General features: G+C 41.7%; 1 protein-coding gene across 1 annotated transcript in view; it reads left to right on the forward strand.

Annotated features, from left to right (window-relative positions):
* Positions 1-21,706, forward strand: part of LOC111862160 (nucleolysin TIA-1) — an 872,186-nt gene that overhangs the window by 23,723 nt on the left and 826,757 nt on the right. Inside the window, exon 2 of the mRNA XM_023847344.2 lies at positions 3,434-3,491. Within this exon, the coding sequence (XP_023703112.1) occupies positions 3,437-3,491 (55 nt within the window). The 5' untranslated portion in view covers positions 3,434-3,436. The remainder of the gene's footprint in view (positions 1-3,433; positions 3,492-21,706) is intronic.

Here is a 21,706-nt window from a genome sequence, read left to right on the forward strand (position 1 = left end):
TATTATTATTATTATTATTATTATTATTATTATTATTATTATTACCGTCTACTCTGCATATTCTGTGAAGGTGTAGAAATATCCTTTTGTGAGAGAAGAAAAAGGTTATACTTCCAGAGCTTCGATATGCCGCCACTGATGGCAGCACATGTAATGAAGAAATATAGTGGACGGAAATATATATACTTTTCACCAGCCTCGGTGATGTTCTGATACATGTGGTTGAACCTGGACACATGAGTTGCCGTGCCAATGACCCAGTACATCAGATGGTGGCTAATGACTCCGGTCATGCGAAGGGAGTGGCAACCATGACGTCACACGTGGGTCCAGGTGTTTTGTATCCACGATTTTGTGTTTTGAGTATTACCAGATATCTCCAACGACAGCGGAACTCCGATTTCAATGTTCCCTTCTTTCTCCCTTCTTCTCCTTCTCTGTTTTCTTTCTTCCTCACCTTTTCTCGCATTCTTTCCCAGTGATGTTAATGTCTGCCCGTGTCACTCTCCTCCTGTGATCGAGCAGGCTAACGTTTTTCGAAAGATTAAAGCCGGAGCTTTCCTGGAACCGATAAGATTTGCTCCTGTTCTGCTACACTGGATTCTTCTGATGTGCCTCTTGCCTTAAAATAACAAACTGGCTTATTCCTCCACCCCTTACCCACTTTTCAAAAAATTGTTTTGATAAAAATCAAACGGGTCACTCATCCGTAAAACAGATGGATGAATCGAATTTCTAACCCTGTATGAGGATATGAAGGTAAGGCATATTGGCCACTCAAGCAGAAGCGCACGACACAGGAACATTTGGCGTCTAGTAAAGAAATTTACCGTATCCTGAATGTGTTTCGCCGTGTGGTTCTCTCCACTCGACTGAAACAGCTATTCCAGAGGCCACCGGCCATCTGGCTGTTGCCTCCTGGTTCCCTGGCCACTTTGCAACGCATACACAGCTGACCGTTGTGGAACTTTCAGTGCTTTTTACGTATTTCTAGATCCTCAGTTACGTAATTGCCTGTTAAAAGTTTATTGACTTGAATTCAATTTGCACTTTACGAAATCAGAACGAATGAAACTGTCCTGATGTGACAGCTAAGTCAGGGTAAATCTTTCCTGACATCTACCGAACGTGCAAATGACTAATTTGCATTCAGCAGACTGGCTCGGCAGTAATGTTCTGTGTCCTCTTTGGGAGGTGCCCGGTTCGTTATGTTGGCTGGGACACCTAGGCTTTTTGTGGTGTTTCTTAGTTTGTTCAGGCGTTTGCCGTGCAATAACTCAGGCGGTTAGTCGTCGGCTTCCCGCCGCGACGGCCCGGGTTCGAACCCAGGTCAGGTCATGTAGGATTTATGGTGGACAAAGTGGCACTGTGGAAAGTTTTCTCCGAGTACTTCGGTTTCCTCTCCCAATTCTCATTCCACCGACTGCTCCACACTCATCATTTATCATCCGGGGCTGGTACAGTAGGTCAGTTAGTGGCCGACGTACCAAGTGGGCCCAGTCTCACCCAACCAAAGAAACTAAAAAAAATCTAACTTGTTTAGGCAAATTCCGGGATGCCACCTTGAAACAAGCCAAGACCACTTCTTTTCATATTGTATTCCAATTCATTATACGTTAATCATCGTAACATTCGATACTGTGTATCCTGAGATACTGATACCTTCGCTAAATAATCTATACTTACTTACTTACTCATGGAGCTGAGCCCTTCTTGATGAGCTGCCAAATCTACAGCTACTCCAGAATTTCCCAACATTTTATGGAACCCGAAGGTTCATTACCATGTTCATAAGAACCCTCCACTGGTCCCTATCCTGAGCCAGATCAGATCAGTCCAGTCCATACCATCCCATCCTATCTCTCTGAGATCCATTTTAACATTGTCCACCCACCTATGCCTTGGTCTTCCCTGTGGTCTCTTTCCGTCTGGCTTTTCCACCAATATCCTATATGCATTCCTATTCTCCCCATTCGTGCTACATGCCCTGCCCACCTCATCCTCCTTGACTTGAAGAAGATTAATTTTCTTTAGCTTGGGTCGTTTAACCAGAGGATCCGTCCAGGTCCGAGGCTTTGTGTGCATTTTCGTAAAAAGTTATTTTTTATGGTTTGGGGTTGTTAGCCCCACGCCTAACCCCCAACCTGGAGGACCACTCCTTGTCGGTTGTCCGCGACTGCTTATGTAAAATACAGGCTGCTCTGATGTTTCCAAAGAGTAAAAAGAATTGTTCGGTTTATTTGACGATACTGCCAGGATTTAGACTGCATACTTCAAATACTTTGCATGCAGTTGAGATCGGTCAAAGTCACATTGCTGAACAGGATAAAATATGACTTACTGACGCGCGTATATCCCATCGCGCTCATTGCGTGGTCAGTGAAATCAAGATTGATTATTGATTGATATCAATTGAAACTCCAGCCACCTGGGGTTCACCGATACATGTAATGTACAGTCAGCACGTATCAATTACAGTTTATGTAGCGCGTATACCTTATTTGCATTACGTGTATAAAATGTTCGCACAGTTTGGAGGTTATTTTCGCATTTCTAATGCCCAAAAATTGTTGACAGACTTGGATTAAATTTGATTTTCAGTGTTTTCACCCATAATTTATTGGATGTATTTCATTCAAATTAAACTTTATATCAGATTTCTCAATAATGGCTTACACTACAGTAATCTATGTGCGGATTAGAGATGAAGATGTTGTTATGATCTGCAAGATTTAATCGGAGCGTTTATTCTTATGACCTATGCTTAAAAAATTAAAAATATATGTTGTTAATATCTGCAGTTCTTCCTTTCACATTGTAGATAACGTAATGTCCGACTATACAAAAATGTTGATTATTTATAACTATAGTTTTGTTTCTTAAATGTTTCTGGACTGAATTTACTCCGTCATATACAGCAATCGAGATTTTACTTCACAGGAAACGTATTACTTCAACCCAGAAATCAACCAGTTAATGCTGTTTGAGAAAGAACCACGGTTCGTTGTGAGAGTTTTACACTATACACTCGGTGGGTAGAATGCAGAATTTTAAGAAGTTAAAACAGGTGGTGTAAATTAAACTATTGGGATTTAAATGGCATCAAGTCTAACCATAAATGCAGTGTGAAGACTTTGTGTTTACATTTCTACTGTCGATGAGGAGGCAGAAAAAATTTAAGGTTAAACCTACGCTTGACTACATTTTGGCACTGAACAGGAACATTTAAGCTAGACACGGAAGTAAAAAAATCCCCACTTTTAATGTCACATGTTTAGGAAGTGGTTTCGGAGGAAGCAGCGTGTCCGGAAGTTTTAAATCTCTTGCATATGACAAGAGTTAGGGGACAAAGGGACTGCTCGCCATGCTTAATTAACAGCAAGCTCTCTGTATGATGAAGTCTTACGGATGTGTGTTTGTGTATTGTTCGCAGGAGATGAAGGTGAACTGGGCCACATCACCGGGGAACCAGCCGAAACAGGACACAAGCAGTGAGTACAGAATCTCTACTTTCTTGTACAAACCTCCAACTGTTCAGTCCCGCTGACGATACTGGTGTGAGCAGAAAGTTCGCCGAGCCGACTTTCCCCAAGATACCTGTGTTTCTTCTGATAGGTTGAGTTTTTGAGTTAGAATGATGACACTAGCAGAAATATAAACGTAGTTCAGTAATATGCAACTTACACGAAACTATGTACAGCGAAGAAATGAATATTCTGCACGCGTAATCAGGATTCACAAATGTTTTGCAAGGATTCTACTGAATGCAGTCCCGTTATTTTTGTGATAATTTTCTCTGCGTAGAAACTTTTATTAAATCCGCTTTATAATACCGGAACATCAAGGGACATGTGAGTCAGTTTCCTGATAGTTGCGTTCTAGTTGAGCTGGCTATGGTGAATTTACTTTGATAAATTTTTTCCCCCTTGGCACTGCAGCCCCAGTGGGCCTAGGCCTACCTCCATGAACTTCTCCGTTCACTTCGGTTTTACTAGATCTTACACATTCGGTAGGACTCCTTGGGTGGGTGATCAGCACGTCGCAAGGCCTCTACCTGTACACAAACATCCATGCCCTAAGTGGGATTCGAACCCACGATCCCGGTTTCCAAGCGAACTAAGACAGCATATGCCTTAGACCGCTCGGCTATCGTGACCGGCTCTTGATAATTCTAGTATGAGTAAAATATTTCTTATTAAGTCGTCCGAAATAACCAAAGAAGGAAGCAAATTTGTACGCAAGAAACAGAATCGCGCGCATTTGGGTCACTTTCGCTGCATAACAGTATCTACATATTTTAGGGAGGCCGATTCGACTCTGAAGACCATGTACCAGTCTCAGGCGGTGTTTGAATCGGTTTGCTAATACCTGTGTACCGTAGTTTATTGTTGGACTCGGCATGGTGTATCGGGTTGGTGCCGCTGACTGAGCTCATGATGAAGATTTGGAATGGATAGATGGAAATAAACTTCACAAATATAATGACAGCTTCTGTTCATAACAGCTAATGCTATCAGCTACACTACTTAATGTATTATTATGACACACGATCCACAGCTTCTAACAGAAGCAGTAATCCAGTTGCGAGAACTTGCCAACATGCCGTTATCCGCGTTCTGTGCGACATTCTCTGTAGCATTATATTTTATATTATGTAACGTAACTCTTGTAATTTAATTGTGTGTATATGGGCCGCGCCATAGCTCAAGCGGTTAGTCGCTGGTTTCCCACCGCCGCGGCCCGGGTTCGATCCCGGGTCTGGTAAAGTGGGATTTGCGGTGGACAAATTGGCGCTGGGGTGTGTTTTCTCCGAGTACTTCGGCTGGCTACCCAATTCTGGCTTCTAGCAGACATGCCACAGTACTATAAAACAAGCATATAACATTTATTTGATTCAATCTCATATTTACTGATTAATTTTCTTATTTCTTGTGTGATGAAATTTATTTTCTTTCTCTGTGTGAAAATATCACCATATATTTGTTCAGTGCCTTACTTTAAAGCTGCCTTAAAGATGTGTTTTTATTGATTAAATTTGTTATGGAACTTGTTCGTTTGAAATTGAGTGCGTTGCTGTTCATTACAAATTTATGCAGCAGAAATTAAAAGAATTTACATGAATTTGAGATAAGCCAATTTAACATTTCATTATAAGTTATGAGGTTGAGACGTGGTGTTTTGCTAGCCCCGGTGGGGAAATGTATTTCCGCAGAAAACGAGAGTTTGTCCCATAAAGCGATTTATACATCAACAGACACACCAGGTACGGTGCTATAGTAGGAAGCCTCATGTCGTAAGAAGTGATGGATCACTTCAGGTTCACTAATGCACCTTTTCTTCGCGATATATTTACGCAAGCACACTTCTTTGTTTCAAGTTAACAATATTTAAATTACGAAATATTTATTAAGTAGAAAATACACTTAGTATTATACGGAGGTGGCAAATTTAAATATAGCAGACTTATTTTTGTGGGTCGGCACTTGATTATGAACTGGCATGTGATACTTAATCTGCCTTACATTTCTTATGTGGTGAATGTATTACACTGAGATGTCAACCTGACAGGAGAAAACACTAGCAAAAAATTAATTCTGACATATATTTCCTCCTAGAATTTTGAACAGATATTTCAGGAATATTAACATTTTTTTCTTCTTTTATGACGCAAGAAGATGACGACTAAAAGATATAATGTTTTAACCATTATCAGTTCTGTCGACCTACTTAACTAACTTCGTTTGTGGTGTCATTGTGTATATGGCTCTTGTTGCTTGCTGTGAACAATGCTTGAGCTCCTACAGCGGCATACAGCGGCCTCCGTAGTCTAGGGGTAAGGTTCCCACCCCATGACTCAAGGTATGCGGGTTCAAACCCGGCGGAGGTCGTGGAATTTAAGGGCGGAAAAATTCAGGGAACAAGTCCTCCGGGAGGGACTTTAAGCCGTGTCGTAGATTTACGGCACGTAAAAGATCCTCGTGTCTCTAGGAGACCTGTGAGCAAAATAAGGCAACAATTTCCCACCCAAGTACTTTCCAATGCCTCTGGTAGATGGGGGAAATATCAGGTACCGACGGCCGACCTCGTTGGCTTAACGGGGCTGATAGCACGCACCAGTACCGGTAGGGTATGGCGACAGTAGAAATTAAAGGGGGACGCCCAATGGACCCATAACTGGTCTTAGTGCATGGGGAAACCCACCCCCTCTAATAATAATAATAATACAGCGGCATATCGCTTCATGATTTTCTAACGTTTCCAGATGTAACAGAATGTACACGTATTGTTGTGAATAGTGGCACATTAGGCCTACTGTGTGTCATTTACTGATGCCCACGGTACAAGTATCGTCACGTCAGTCGTGTGTACTGCACTAGGCCATGCCCAATTTCTCCTTTTTCGGGTGACTTGGTTCCATTTAGAACATGTCTTTTACGGTTATAGCATATACCAGGATCATTCTGTAAAACCCTAAATTTTCTGTGTAAAATATTTGCAGTATATCTTCATATGTGTTTCCAAAGGGCCGTAATAATAGTTGTGTTGCGTTACACTGTACCGACTGCCAACTGGGTCCACTCGGCACTGCGGCCACTGATTGGCCTATTGTAGCCCCCCCCCCGGGTGATTATGATGATGGAGATTTTGGTGGAATGAAGATTGGCAGGGGAAACCGAAGTACTCGGAGAAAACCTGCCCCAGCATCACTTTGTCTAACACAAATCCCATTTGACCAGACCCGGGATCGAACCTGGGCCGCCGCCGTAGGAAGCCAGCGACTAACTGCTTGGGCTATGGCGCGGCCGGCCCGGCAAATAACTCCTCCGCATTGTTACTGCATACCTCTGTTCAAAATGAGTAGATTATTCTGGCGACTGCTCTGTGTTACGAGAAACTGTATTTCGACCTCTCGTTTGTAAATGCAGGAAGGTAACTAAATATTAAGCCGGTCACGGTAGCCGAGCGGTCTAAGGCGTGCACTGTTTTCGCTCGCTCGGAAGCCAGGATCGTGGGTTCGAATCCCGCTCTGGGCATGGATGTTTGTGTGCGTTTTTCTGTGTTTGTCTACAGGTAGAGGCCTTGGGACGAGCTGATCACCCGCCCAAGGAGTCCTACCGAATGTGTAAGATCTAGTAAACCGAAGTGAAACGGAGAGTTTCATGGAGGTAGGCCTAGATTCAAATTGGGGCTGTAGCGCCACAGAAAAAAACTAAATATTAAAGGGTTAATTGTTATGGATTCTAACACATTAATCACACCTTAGTGAGACATCCGACTATTCTAGATAATTACCTACTTTACGGTTCACGCATTCCGACTAATCAGAAGGCAGGCTTTTCCTACCATCAACAATTCTTTCGGCAGGGCCATAAGTCAGTCTTGCTCCACATCTTCACATGATTGCAGATTTCGGGTCCAGTCCCAGTAGTGCTAACGCTTCACCTGTCCCGGACAAATTGATCAATTTGACATATGTCGATGTTCGCGCCCATATCGACAACAGCAGTTTGCCCTCCTTTGAATCTTATTATCCGTCGGTAAACTTTCCTATGGCAAGTTTCAACATGCCCTCAAAGTCGGACGACAGACCAGTGTTGTACTCCGGTGCACCCTGCCAAAGGCGATGATTTATTGCACATGGTAAATGTGAAAAGATAATTTTCTCCCTGTGCCTAATTAATAAAGCACGACACCATGAAGACGTAATGGGGAGTGGCCTACCTCATTCTTCACCTCGGTATCAGATGAAATTGAGTGGCCAGCTTCACACCCTGCCTCTTTACCCACAGGGAAAGAAACCGTATCACATTATACCATTCAAAAGACTGTAAAACAAACTAAGTACAGAGGAAATTCTTATATAGGCCATCGTTTTATACAGGATGTCCGGATGAACGGAATCCAGAATAAAGTAATTATATCTCAGAGAGCTTTCATTATACACATTTATGGGTTACACCACTACATAGGGAAATTATCAAAGTTTTTTTGAGTATATAACTTTCTCAATAAATTTAAATGTAGGCTCCCTTGGTGGCACAATAAATATCCAGGCTTGAAGCATATTCGGTGTTACCATAGCCACAGCGTCCCTTACGCGGGTTTTCGGGTGTTGCAGGTCGTTGGTCTTAACCTGGTAAGCAATGTTCTTCACATAACCCCACAAGAAAAAATTCAGTGGGGTTAAAACTGGCGACCTAGGAGGCCAAGCGATTGGTTCGCCTCTGCCAATTCATATTCCAGCCATCTCTCTGTCCAGGTGATTCCTAACATGGTGGCAAAAATGTGGCGGCGCATGCGCGTAAGCCGGGCATGGGTGGGGGAAAAAAAACTTACAGGGGTTTTCTTTCCGATGATATAAACCGGATACCTGTATGACAATTACTTTCCGAGAAATATTTTTTTTTATTTTGGATATCTTTCAAGCAGACATCCTATATTTTACATCTCGTTCGAGGTAAACTGGAACTGCCTTCAGTTTCTCAGTTTCCCTCATAGGAGAATGCCGGAAGCCAAAGTGCAGTGTTCTGTGTGCCACACCCCACATTCGTGAATAGGGGACTGTCATGTTGATTGAGTGGTCACATATGAGGCATGCCATGATGCGAATCGTGTGTATCGGCCCTTAGTTCTAGGAATCTCCAATTGTAAGGGAATGCTGTGCCTGTTGATCTGGAGACTGTGTCATGTTGCGCTGCCGATGCTGGTTTGGATTACCGAGTTGTCAGGCGAATGCATTAATCTCATTTGTGCATAATCTGCCGCAATTTCCTATTTTCGTTTCGATTACATTATGTTATAGTCAAATGAAGCTATATATTTTCAGCTCACCTGGACTAAAATTTTGAAATTATGAAACACCCGATTTAACCGTATCGGAAACCGCTGTGAGGTCTGTGTTCATACGGGGATTTGCCAAGAATCGTAATGTGGAAGTTGCTCACAAGAATTTGACCTCTAAACTAAGAGATCACTGCGGGCCACGCCATAGCTCAAGCGGGGGCCCGGGTTCGAGCCTGGGTCCGGTCAAGTGGGATTTGTGGTGGACAAAGTGGTGTTGGGGCAGGTTTTCTCCGAGTAATTTGGTTTCCCCTGCCAATCTTCATTCCACCAACTGCTCTACAATCACCCTCACCTATCATCTGGGGCTGGTACAATAGGCCAGAAGTGGCCGCAGTACAAGGGACTTAGTCCCACCCACTAGCAGTAAAAGAAAAGTTAGTGCTGCACCAGTTTTAAGAATGGAACTTCCTTTTACTTGCTTTTGCGAAGTTATTAGAGACTGAGAGGAAAGTATGCAACTTCTCCTGACAAATTGGAGAATTGAATTTCTAGTGAATGATGTATTGTGAAGAATGGAATCAAGTTCAGTGTTTGTCAACTTCATAAAGAACATACATCACTCCCAGAGATTAAAGGTTGGTAGAACTGCATATGAGGTACATACACTTCCCTGCCTTAATTTCCTTTCCAATTTTATTATCAGTTTGCCACATATTAATACCAATTGTCGTCCTCTATTATGATTATAGTGTCCATCTTGAACGGCTGTAAAACATATTAAAACAACGTTGCTTTTTTCTTTTATTTCCTGTTACAAGCATGCGGGGTGGTTAGCGTGACGAAACTAATCGATAATTTTTTTTTATTTTTTAAACCGCCGAAACGTCATAGCTTTCTTACTTTACTTACTTTACCTAATCCATTCCTCTCATACCCTACGGTGTCGAGGTTGTTTATTTTTTCCCATTTTGGGAAATTAATTGTCGTACACGTATCCGGTTTATGTCATCGGAAAGGAAAACTCTTGAAAGTTTTTTTTATACCCGGCTTACGCGCATGCGCCGCCACATTTTTGCCACCATGTTAGGAATCACCTGGACAGAGAAATGGCTGGGATGTGAATTGGTAGAGGTGGACCAATCGCTTAGCCCCATGGATTTATTCTTGTGGGGTTGTGAAGAATATTGTCTACCAGGTTAAGGTAACGACCTGCAACATCTGATAGCACACATAAGGGACGCTGTGGCTACGGTAACATCAAACATGCTTCAAGCCTGGATATTTGTCGTGCCACCGAGGTAACCCACATTCAAATTTATTGAGAAAGTTATATACGCAGAAAAAACTTTGATAGTTTCCCTTTGTAGGGGGTGTAACTCATAAATGTGTATAATAAATTCTTTCTGAGATATAATTATTTTATTTTGGATACCTTTCATCCGAACATTCTGTATATCTTGCTTTAAGACGGCTCATTATGCAAAAATGATTTCATTTTGTAAATATGGCTTTCATTAATATTCACAAATTTTATTTGAAACTGGTAGCAGTATGGTAAATATTGAACAAAACACAAGGGAAAATATTTCCCTACTCTGCAGTACAAGCGCAAGACAGTGCAGTTAGCTTTCCAAAAATCCGTTCATATCTACAGTAACAGATATCCTTCTGTGATAAATGTAGTCTTACACCAAGGTCTATAAATTTGAATTGAAATTATAATTCCTACTTTTTTTTTACTTCCTTTTTAATAACGTTATTTTAAATGTTAAGTAATAGAATGCGTCGAGTTGCACGATTATTATATTTCGTGACTTGAAATGAATATACCCCTGATCTTTCAGCACTTGAAGCCATTAACAGAGGATAACTGTGTTCCCCCATCCGAGATTCAAACCCGTTTTGTCCCAGGATGCAAATTAGTCGTCTTATTGGTGTGTTATATGTTCTCAGTTTCATTCATGTAATACTTATACATCACACGTTTGTGCAATTCTCAGTCGTCTGCTATGATATAGTTCTCTCGTAATAAAAAGAACCATATTTATTCAATTCCGTATGGGAATATGCGTAGCTGAACTGATCATGCTTTTTAATTTAAAAATAACTTCCGGAAGCGAAAGAAAATTACAATGTCTCGTGGAAGATTCTGAGAAGATTAATACATTCTTGGAAAAGATGGTCGACTTTGAGCTTATTACTATTCTTTGTTGGTCTTTGTATCAAAAGAAACTGAGTGTATTTGTATTCTCAAGAAAATTAGCATTTTAGCTTAAGGCTACTTCATAGAAGGAGTTAGGCACGGTTCACGTTCTGTACATATAATACTCATCCTGCCTAACACTGTTCATAAGTTATGTCTTCTTTTAAAACTTGGTGGATGGAAATATTATCCGGTGTAGAAAAACCGAAATTAACGGCCGTGGGGATCCGTTGCGCTGACCACGCGACACCCTCTCTCCGCAAAAGTTGGCACTAACTTCGCCGACAAGCGGCGGTCGCTCGGTCGGTATAGTTCGCTTGCAGGCTAAGGGCCATGGAGTTTGTTGTTTTAGATGGAAATATTAAAGTTAGCTCTTCAAGGAACATTCGTCAGCTGTTTCGAGGTTCAAAATTTAGTTCATTATCTACCATTATTAGGTACCTGCAGATTTTTGATCAACTTAAATGTGTTATGGCAAGAACGTACGGCTGGCCACTAGTTTTACGTACCTCCAGACCAGGCAGAAGTGACACTTTAGACTGACTTGTATTCATGAGGTTTTCTTTCGAGTCGCGGCCTGGTCACGTGATATCCTGATTGAGGATTTTCTTGATTTTCCTGGAAATTTTCGGGATATTACCTCGATTAGGTCACGATGCATCTTTAAAAATCCTTCTCGGTTCGTAATCATCAATCATCCTATCATTCGACGCTAGAGGAATCGTAAATAAACTGCAAAAGAAGGAACCTTCAGTTAATCCACATGCCACGCACGAAGCCTACCATTTTTATGCACGAAAAGTTGAAACGAATTTTTCGTAGGAATCAAAGGAAAAGGCCGGTAGAGAGACGTAGGCACAGAACTGTTTCCACAAAAGCTGGGAGTCTATTAAGGAAAAAGAATTAGGCGCATTGAATATTCGCTCTCTGATGGCCCCGCTATAAAGAGTACATGCCAAACCAAAAGTTTGTGCTCCATTTGTCACTATTTCCACTGTGTCTTTTTGTCACGCTATATATTGCATGGTGTACACGAAATGTTGACAATTTTTGTGAGTTTCATCTTCCGACACCTTGCCTTCACTTTCATTAATTTTTGTTCAGTTTTATAGTTAGGCTACACGTAATTATTACCGTTCGTTACTGTAAATAGTTTGCTACATAAGCTTCCAGAGTGTTAATTACTCGTAGTTAATAGTTCGGAGACCCAGGCTTAGGTGGAAGAATAACATTATGATGGAACTTTGAAACACTGCCACCGGGCATAAGCCCAATTGCAGTAAATAATATATATATATATATATAAATGGGATGTGACTGTATTCGGATTATCATTCAAGGACTGTGTTTCAATCACTTAATTAGTTTTAATAACGTTTTATTGTGTTTCTAGGAGTGAGAACCAACGCCCTAAATGTCAGGTTTTCCACAGACAAGATCTAAACGTAGTTTTAAAGCAATAGACGCAGAATCACGGGCCTTTGAACTGTGTGGCCAATTCAGAGAAACGCATTACTAAACGTGCGACATCTGGCTTAGGAAAGTTGAGACCAAATGAAAGATCCAGCAACGTCGCAGCCTTGTAGGTCTCTCCCCTAGAGCTACAAACTGATATTACTCCACCCTAATGTTTGAATACTAAAACTATTTTTTTTTACTGCTAGTGGGGTGGGACTAAGTCCCTTGTACTACGGCCACTTCTGGCCTATTGTACCAGCCCCAGATGATAGGTGAGGGTGATTGTGGAGCAGTTGGTGGAATGAAGATTGACAAGGGAAACCGAAGTACTCGGAGAAAAACTGCCCCAGCGCTACTTTGTCCACCACAAATCACACTTGACCAGACCAGGGATCGAACCCGGTCGGCCGCGGTGGGAAGCCAGCGACTAATCGCTTCAACTGTGGCGCGGCCAATAAACTAACTGACTAACTCCATGCAGCTGAGTCCTTCAGAAGCCACAAGTCGCTCAGCTACTCGAGACTTCAACATTTTATGGTACCCGAAAATTCGTTACCATGTTCACAAGAGCCGATCACTGGTCCCTATCATAATCCAGCTTAATCCAGCCCATACCACCCAATTATATTTCTTCACGGTCAATTTTAATATTGTACTCCCACATATTTGTAGGATTTCTTAGTGCATGTTTCAATACTAGTGTGTCAAAGTAAGATTTGATTTTGGTTATTTAGTTTCAGAAGTAAGTATATATTGCGAACAATTTTTCAGTCCTTATTGACTTCAGCTGAAGCACACGCCACAGCCGTGTTGTTAGTGAATTCATTTGTTTATCTTCTGCAATAGGCAGTGGGTAAATCTGAAAGTGAAATGTAGCGAAGATGGATAGCCCCGGGTGACACAGCCATACCTCCAAAAGTATTAATCTTCAAAGCGTTTTATAACGAAGACACGGTACGACAAAATAACTAAAAAGACTGAACGCTCCCTCTTTTTTTTTTTAACGTTATCAATGACAGCTTGAAATTGGGCCCTATGTTGGTACCGTGTACAGTGGCAGACGTTCCTGTCTCTCCTTAACTTTGATCTTGTTTCATTCATGCACAGCTGACTTTTGTTTCTGTGTATGGCTCAAGGGGAGGCCTTTATGGGCTAAAAGGGCCCTTGTACCCTGTATGTAGTGCCCCTGGGCCTGCGGGATGTGGCTGAAGTTAGCCGTTCCATCAGGTAGAACCCAGAGAACAGAGGCAGTTCGGTCGCTCCTCTCTGCTGGGTGACTCATAAATTTGATTCTGTATCTCGTAAAGGTAATGTCTTCCCTGTGTGCTGGGCACCATGCCATGACGGCGTGAAGAAGCTTGGCGCTGCACTCATAACCTCGATACGGGTGTGACTGGCTAGCTGTAGGCTGCGACCACTTTACCCCGTTTGGAAAGAGCCCCCAGAATCAATTGAACATTATGGTCGTGGGCTCCTCAGTGGTCTGAGCCGGACGGATACCAAACTACACGGTATAATAAACCAGAAGACTACAGTCTAATTGTGGGCTGCAGCACATGTTGGAAATACAGATTTTCGACATTATAAATATTCGAGAAAATGCAAGGAAAGATGTATTTTGAGTATATACAGTGTGATAGTAAGTTTCTACGTCAAATAATATATTTTTATGTCTAATAAATGAATATCGAATCCAATGAGCTATTGGTAATCGCATTGAAAGCATTTGGAGCTTGTGAGTACTCCAGTGGAGTACCCATTTCAGTTGTTCACGCATGTTACGTGGAATCTCCACTGTCCTGTTTAAGTTCGATTAAATATGTTAATGTCGAAATGTGAAGTGAATTTTACTAAGGTAATTTTGAGTGCGCTGCTATTTGACTGTCATTTTCATGACTCATGATTCCTACTCCCATGATTTTAATTCAGTGATTTTTTTTATTGCTAGTGGGGTGGGACTAAGTCTCTTGTACTGTGGCCACTTCTGGCCTATTGTACCAGCCCTAGATGATAGGTGAAGGTGATTGTGGAGCAATTGATAGAATGAAGATTGGCAGGGGAAACCGAAGTACTCGGAGAAGAACTGCACCAGCGCCACTTTGTCTACCACAAATCCCACTTGGCCAGACTCGTGATCGAACCCGGACCGTCGCGATGGGAAGCCAGCGACTAACTGCTTGGACTATGGCGCGGCCTTAATTCAGTGATAACTTGTGTTGCTAAACATTTAACCTTTCTCACTTGATTCTTGGTCTACTTGACGCTGTTTCCAGTGCAGTGGCTGTGCGATCAGCATATTAACTTAAACCGCTCTCGTTGATTTGTGGTGGAGGTCCCGGGTTCGATTCCCGGCGCTACCAGATTTTCTGAGAAGTAGTGGGTCTGGAACGGGGTCCACTCAGCCTCGTGAGGATAAATGAGAAGCTCTTTCAAGGAAATAGCGACTCCGGTCTAGAAAACCCAGATTAACGGCCGTGGGGATCCGTTGCGCTGACCACGTGATACCCTCTATCCGCAAAAGTAGGCACTAACTTCGCCGACAAGCGGCGGTCGCTCGCTCGGTATAGTTCGCTTGCGAACTACAGGTCACGGAGTTTGTATAATTTGAGAGGTTTGCTCTGTTGAGGGCCGACGTTTAGGCTGTAGCACCGTTGCTATTCAGACACCTCTCATGGGAATCGCATCACATATTAAGGAAGTGAGTGGAAGCACCACAACTGTAACTGATATACACAGTGCATTAATAAATTAGATATACAGTATTATAGCGTACATAATATAATATAATAATATCCTGCCCACATCATCCTCCTTGACTTGCTCGCTCTATACTGGGCTAAGAGAACAAGTTATGAAGCTCTTCATTATGCAGTGTTTTCCAACCTCCTGTCACTTCATCTCTCTTCGGTCCAAATATTCTCCTCAACACCCTGTTCTCAAACACCATCAGTCTGGTTCTATATTAATGTCAGAAACCAAGTTTAACACCCATACAAAACCACAGGCAAAATTATATAGGATTCTATATTCTAATTTTTATTTTTTAGACATCATACGAAAAGGAAAAAAGATTTTGGACTGAAAGGAAGCAAACATTACCCGAGTCCAATCTCCTCTTATTTTCCTCCTGAATTAAGTTTTGATTTGTTATAGTCGTTCCAAAATGTCTGAAGTGTGCTACATTTTCAAAACATCTGTTAGCTGTCTTTATGTCATGATTTTGGTGTGCATCTTGGCTATAAGGCAGCAACATGTACTCAGTTTTTTCTGCTTTCACGTCTGGACCAGCCACCGTGTTATAGCCAGTTAGAGCCGGTTAGAGCCAGTTAGAGCCAGTTAGTGTTTCTAGAGTTTCGATACTCATGATATATATCAATTTGGAGGTAATATAAATACCATAATGAAAACATTTACTTACTTACTTACTTACTTACTTACTTACTCATCGTGTTGAGCCCCTCTTGAGTAGCCGCCAATTCTGCAGCTACTCAAGACGTTCCCAGCATTTTATGGAACCCGAAGGTTCATTACCGTGTTCACAAGAGCTCTCCACTGGTCCGTATCCTGAGCTAGGTCAATCCAATCAATACGATCCCCTCATATCTCTCTATGATCTATTTTAATATTGTCCACCCACCTACGCCTTGGTCTTCCCTGTGGTCTCTTTCCTCCTGGCTTTCCCACCAATATCCTATACGCATTCCTCGTCTCACCAATTCGTGCTACATTACCTGCCCACCCCATCCTCCTTGATTTGATCATTCTAATTATACTTGGAGAAAATACAAGTTATGAAGCTCCTCATTATGCAGTTTTCTCCAACCTCCTGTCACTTCATTTCTCTTCAGTCGAAATATTCTCCTCAACACCCTGTTCTCAAATACCCTCAGTCTGTGTTCATCCATTAATGTCATAGACCAAGTTTCGCACCCATACAGAACCACAGGCAAAATTATAGTCTTGTATATTCTAATTTTTATATTTTTGGACAACAGACGAGAAGACAAAAGGTTCTGGACTGAATGTTAGCAACAATTACCCGAGTTCAATCGCCTCTTAATTTCCTCCTGAATCAGGTTTCGATCTGTTATCGTTGTTCTCAAATATCTGAACTGTACCACATTTTCAAAACATCTGTTTCCTATCTTTATGTCATGATTTTGCCCTGCATTCTGGTGACAGGATAGCAACATATACCTAGTTTTCTCAATGTTTACTTCTAGACCAACCTCTTTACTTGCGTCAATTAAAGTTTGTGTGTTTCTCTCTATAGTATCTACATTATCACCCAGTAGAATCACATCATCGGCATAGGCCAACAGCTGGTGTGTCCCGTTTAATTTCAGTCCCACCTGGTTTCCCTGGACTCTTCATAATGGCATATTCTAAAGCAAAGTTGAAAAGGAGTGGCGATAAAGCATCTCCTTGTTTTAGATCATTCTGGATATGAAATTTATCAGACAAATGTTTACCTACACGGAATTTAGTATACGTTTCGTTTAAACACATTTTAATTGACCTAACTAGTTTCAGGGGTATCCCAAACTCTATTAGAATATTGTACAATACTTCCCTCCTGACTGAATCATAGGCTTTCTTGAAGTCTATGAATAGCCGATGTACTGTCTCATCGTACTCCCATTTTTTCTCCAATATCTGACGAATGCAAAAGATCTGATCTGTTACGTTGAAAGCCACACTGATGATCCCCAATAATTTCATCTATGTATCGACTTAACCTTAAAAGAAGAATATTGGATAAAATTTTGTATGAAGTTGGTAGCAGTGATATCCCCCGATAATTACTACCGTCAGTTTTATCGCGCTTCTTGTAAATTCGTAAAATAATGGTCTCGTCCCACTGATCAGGGAATTCTTCTTTACTCCAAATGGAATTTGTGAGTTCATGGATCTCAGACTTTGATGTTTCACCTCCTGCTTGAATCGGTTCTGTCAGAATGTAATTACCATCTGGCGATTTATGCTTTTTCAACTTTACAATAACCGTTTCACACTCAAAGGGACTAGGATCAGGTACTAAAAGCTCAGCTCGTATGTATTTCTATCTGCCTAATATCAGTGATCCTGTTTACATTCAAAAACTGATTGAAGTAGTTCCTCCACATATTCAGAATGTTGTGGGAATCTGCAAGCAGATCACCATTCTCATCCTTCACTAAGATACTAATAGGTTGGTAACCCTTCTTGAAGTCATTTATTCCTCTATAGAGGTCTCTAATGTTCTTGTTCTTATTATTCATTTCAAACTCATCAATTTTGTCTTACAGATATTCCCTCTTTTTGTTCCTGAAATGCCTGCTGGTTTCACGTCTTATATTGTTCAGATTATCCCCATTTAACTCGCTTGGATCCTGTAACCATTGCAGTTTGGCTTATTTCCTTTGATCTAATTGTTTTGAACGGTCTTTCTCAAACTATGATTTAGCATATTGAATTCATAATAACCTATATTGTTTGGTTGATATTTTATATTCTTTCGAATAGTTTCCCACTCTGTATTAATACACCTGTGGGAACTGCCCACAATCAAGCAAACGTTACAATGACAACGCAAGTATCATTGCTTAGCAACGGCGAATAAAGAGCCGTTGCTAGGCAAAGCCTACAACAATACGGACAGCGACGTGCTTTCTATTCTCTCCGACGCAATGTAATCCGTGTGGAGGCGGGGTCGAGTACCTCCACCGTGACCCTGCGAGTCGCAGTAGGCGACGAGAAGGGAAGTCTCAAATCTGAGACAGTAAAATATTGTCACAAGACCCATGGGACTCGGACCCGAGAAAGACTCGCTGGCAAGGGCCAGCAGCATATACAAAAGACAGACCCGTCCTCTCGTCAGAGAGGGCCCCCCACAAAAAGAAGACCGTAACTGTCAAACAGTAATAAGTATCTGGTCATGAGCCCCAGGTAGGGCTTGACACCAAGACTTACTGACTGACTAACCGTCAGTCGCAATGTGACTTTGTCTTTGACTATAAAAAATATTGTTGGTTCTATACTATTAGTGTTCGATTCTTCAAACCGAAGTGCGTCTGTGTACAATCCAACTATAATAAATATATGCAGAACAATTCAACAAGTGGTTGTCTCTTCATATAACGACACTCCACAGCCCATCATCGTGTTACTTCTCTAGAGCTGGGAACCTATTTGAAATCTCAGTCCGATACTGTTCTTTACCCTCTGCCTCCCTTAATTTCTTGAGATTGGATATCTCCATATCACATGTGTGCCTTGTGTCACTTCCAGTCTTTCCCTAAAATTCGCCTCCAGCATATTGTGGTCAATATCGCAGCCCGCTTCCCTGAAAGACAGGAAATCAAGTACACTTCGATTCAGTCTCATGTCTATCAAAATGTGGCCAATTTAACTGTGATTTTTTCCATCAGGAGATGTTCAAGTAAATTTATTAATATTTCGGCTTGAGAACTTTGTGCTTTTGGGAGTCAGATTCTTGGATATGGCAAATTTTACTGTCTTAACATCATTATCGTTTTAATTTCGTGTTCACAGTTGTTGGTTTGAATATGTCTTCCCTTCCTACTTTGGCACTGAAATCTCCTAACAGAATTTTCTTGTGGTGTTTTTGTGAATTTATCGAATTCACGTTCTAGTTCCACATAGAAGCTTTCTCAAATCATACATTTTTTTTCTTATCTCTCAATCTTAATGTGAAAACCGAAATTGAACGGCAGTTTTTTTTTAACATACATACCCTCATAGCGTCACAATTATGTTATTTTCATAGGAATAAGTGTCCACTAAACGTTGTGGAAATGATATAATTGATTGGTTAATTAGTCGTAAATAGTCGTTACTTTAGCCCATTATTCCACTTTCTGTGTGTAAAGTGATTTACATGTGGTTTAATTCTCAGCTCAGACAGGCATAAGTGACGTGGCCCGCGATCTCGGCGCCTGCGCTGTCAAGCCGTGAGCAAATGCTGAGATCGCCGCGAGCTCGATGTATTGAGTTGGCCTGTGATTTTCAGTATTGTCTTCGAGATTAATACCTTGTAGCTTCTTTTAACGATTAGAACATTTCAGTAGATAAGAATAGGTTTAGAATCGAGCCGTGGATTTCTTGGTTTATATGCCTACTTTTTTGGTGGTTGCCAACGGTAAAATTACGAAATTAATTGAACCAGAAATAGCGTAGTGTACTTTTTATATGCAGTAAAACTTTCTTGAAATGCTGCTAGCGAATTTTCATCATTCCACGACTCGGTATTAGGGAATTTCTACTGTAGCGGCCTCCGTAGTCTAGGGGTAACGTTCCCACCTCATGACTCAAGGTACGCGGGTTAAAACCCGGCGGAGGTCGTGGAATTTTTAAGGGCGGAAAAATTCAGGGAAGAAGTCCTCCGCGAGGGACTTTGAGCCGTGGGTCCCGTGTCGTAGCTTTACGGCACGTAAAAGAACCTCATGTCCCAAGGGGACCACTGAGCGATATTCAGGACATTTCCCGCCCAACAGTAGTCTCTAACGCTTCTGGTAGATGGGGCAAGCATTAAGAGTTACCGCTGAGCCAGTAGAGGCCGAACTCGCTGGCTGAGTCGGGACTGATGGCACGCACTAGTATCGGTAGAGTATAGAGACTGGTAGAATATCACAGGGGGACGTACAATAGACCANCGTTTTATGCATTCACTTGACTCAGCAAATTGGTTACCTAGTCGCAACATCTCAACCAATCATTGATTTACTTGGCCATGCGCCCTTTGTTTCATTTATTTTCGATCTGCTTTTTTGTTGATTCAACAAAATCGAAAAAGTAAAACTGTCCATATCGTGGCTTATTTTCTCGTATATGTATATAGCTGTGAGACCCAGTGGAAAATCTGGCCGCTTATCTGGAAACAGTATGTACCATTTCTAGGTTCAACCGAACTGTAAACCATGACAACGAATCTGTACACCAACAGTCCAGTGACGAAGAAGACTGAACAGAACATGGCCCCAGGACATCATCAATCAATGAAATAGACTACATATAGGAGAAACATCACTGGATGTTTCCCTTGCAGGCTAACCACCTACAGCACATTTACTCAATACTCTGTAATGATGTAGATTGTAAAGAAGCATAATAATAAAAAATTTCTAGGTTGGCCATTTAATCTCCGCGTCCATTGATACGAACGCCACTTCGGAGAAGCACCCCCGTATACTCTGTAGACATTTGCTTCGCATGTATATCGTAATAGAGTCAAGTTGCGCCTCCTTCGGCGTTCACGCGAACGTGTTCCAACTGGCAAGAGGCGTAATCGTACATCTTGTCACGAACTTAGTCACTGTAGACGGGGCTTGGACCAGTAATTGCATTCATTGAAGTCTGAAACTCATATCTACAAGTGAGTGTTATGCTCTCACTCTTCTACACACTTCACAAACCACTACAAAATGCACTAGTTCTTCTCAGTCTGTTACAGTCTTCACTAGCCGTTACTCGGTAGCGGTTTCCAACGTTGGACGCTCCCCTTCCTCTGGGTTCCCGAGCTGTCCCCGGCCTCAGATACCAGGTTCACAGTTTGTGGCGGGTGCTACAAAAATTACCTCTCTTTTGAAAAAGCGTTTCTGTGGTTGTGAATGCAAGTGCTGAAGTCTGTGCAGAAGATACTTAAGCGTAGCAAGAAAACCTTTATTCAGTTTCGTTAATTATTTCCACAGAATTGCCATTATGAACGTTAAAAATATTTTGAAAAGTCTTATCTTCTGGGATATAACGCCGTCTAGTCCGGTGAACGTCAACCCACGTTGCTTCCGCTGTGCTCGCTTCCTGCTTCACGCTGGTTTCTTGATTGACTTATTCTTCGATACTGAAGATGGAGGAGACATGTTCTTCTGAAACGTCGATTGTCCACAAGATGTTATATCCCGAGTGTTTCAAATCTTAATTACCACCGCTGTGGGAACGTCAAATCTTACATAAGAAATATTATGTTTATATTTCAATCACATTTTCCTCTTTCTGTTCAACCTACATTCCTTGCTTTGAAAGGATTAAAGTAGGCTTATGAGATCATCTTGTTGTCTGTGTGTCTACATAGCTGTATGCGTAACCCTCTATTAACTTTTGAAAAAATTAAGCGTTCCGTATGAAGCTTGGCACGTATATCAAGGCACGTGCGCCCATCTCAACGGCATATTTTGTAAATCCTCCATCTGTAATACCAACATTACAGCCTGCCTCTAATATTTTGTGGCTAAACCTTAATATTGCTCGAACGCCTGTCATGAA

Source organism: Cryptotermes secundus, unplaced genomic scaffold (assembly GCF_002891405.2).
Source record: "Cryptotermes secundus unplaced genomic scaffold, Csec_1.0 scaffold859, whole genome shotgun sequence".
In the NCBI taxonomy this organism is placed as follows: Eukaryota; Metazoa; Arthropoda; class Insecta; order Blattodea; family Kalotermitidae; genus Cryptotermes; species Cryptotermes secundus.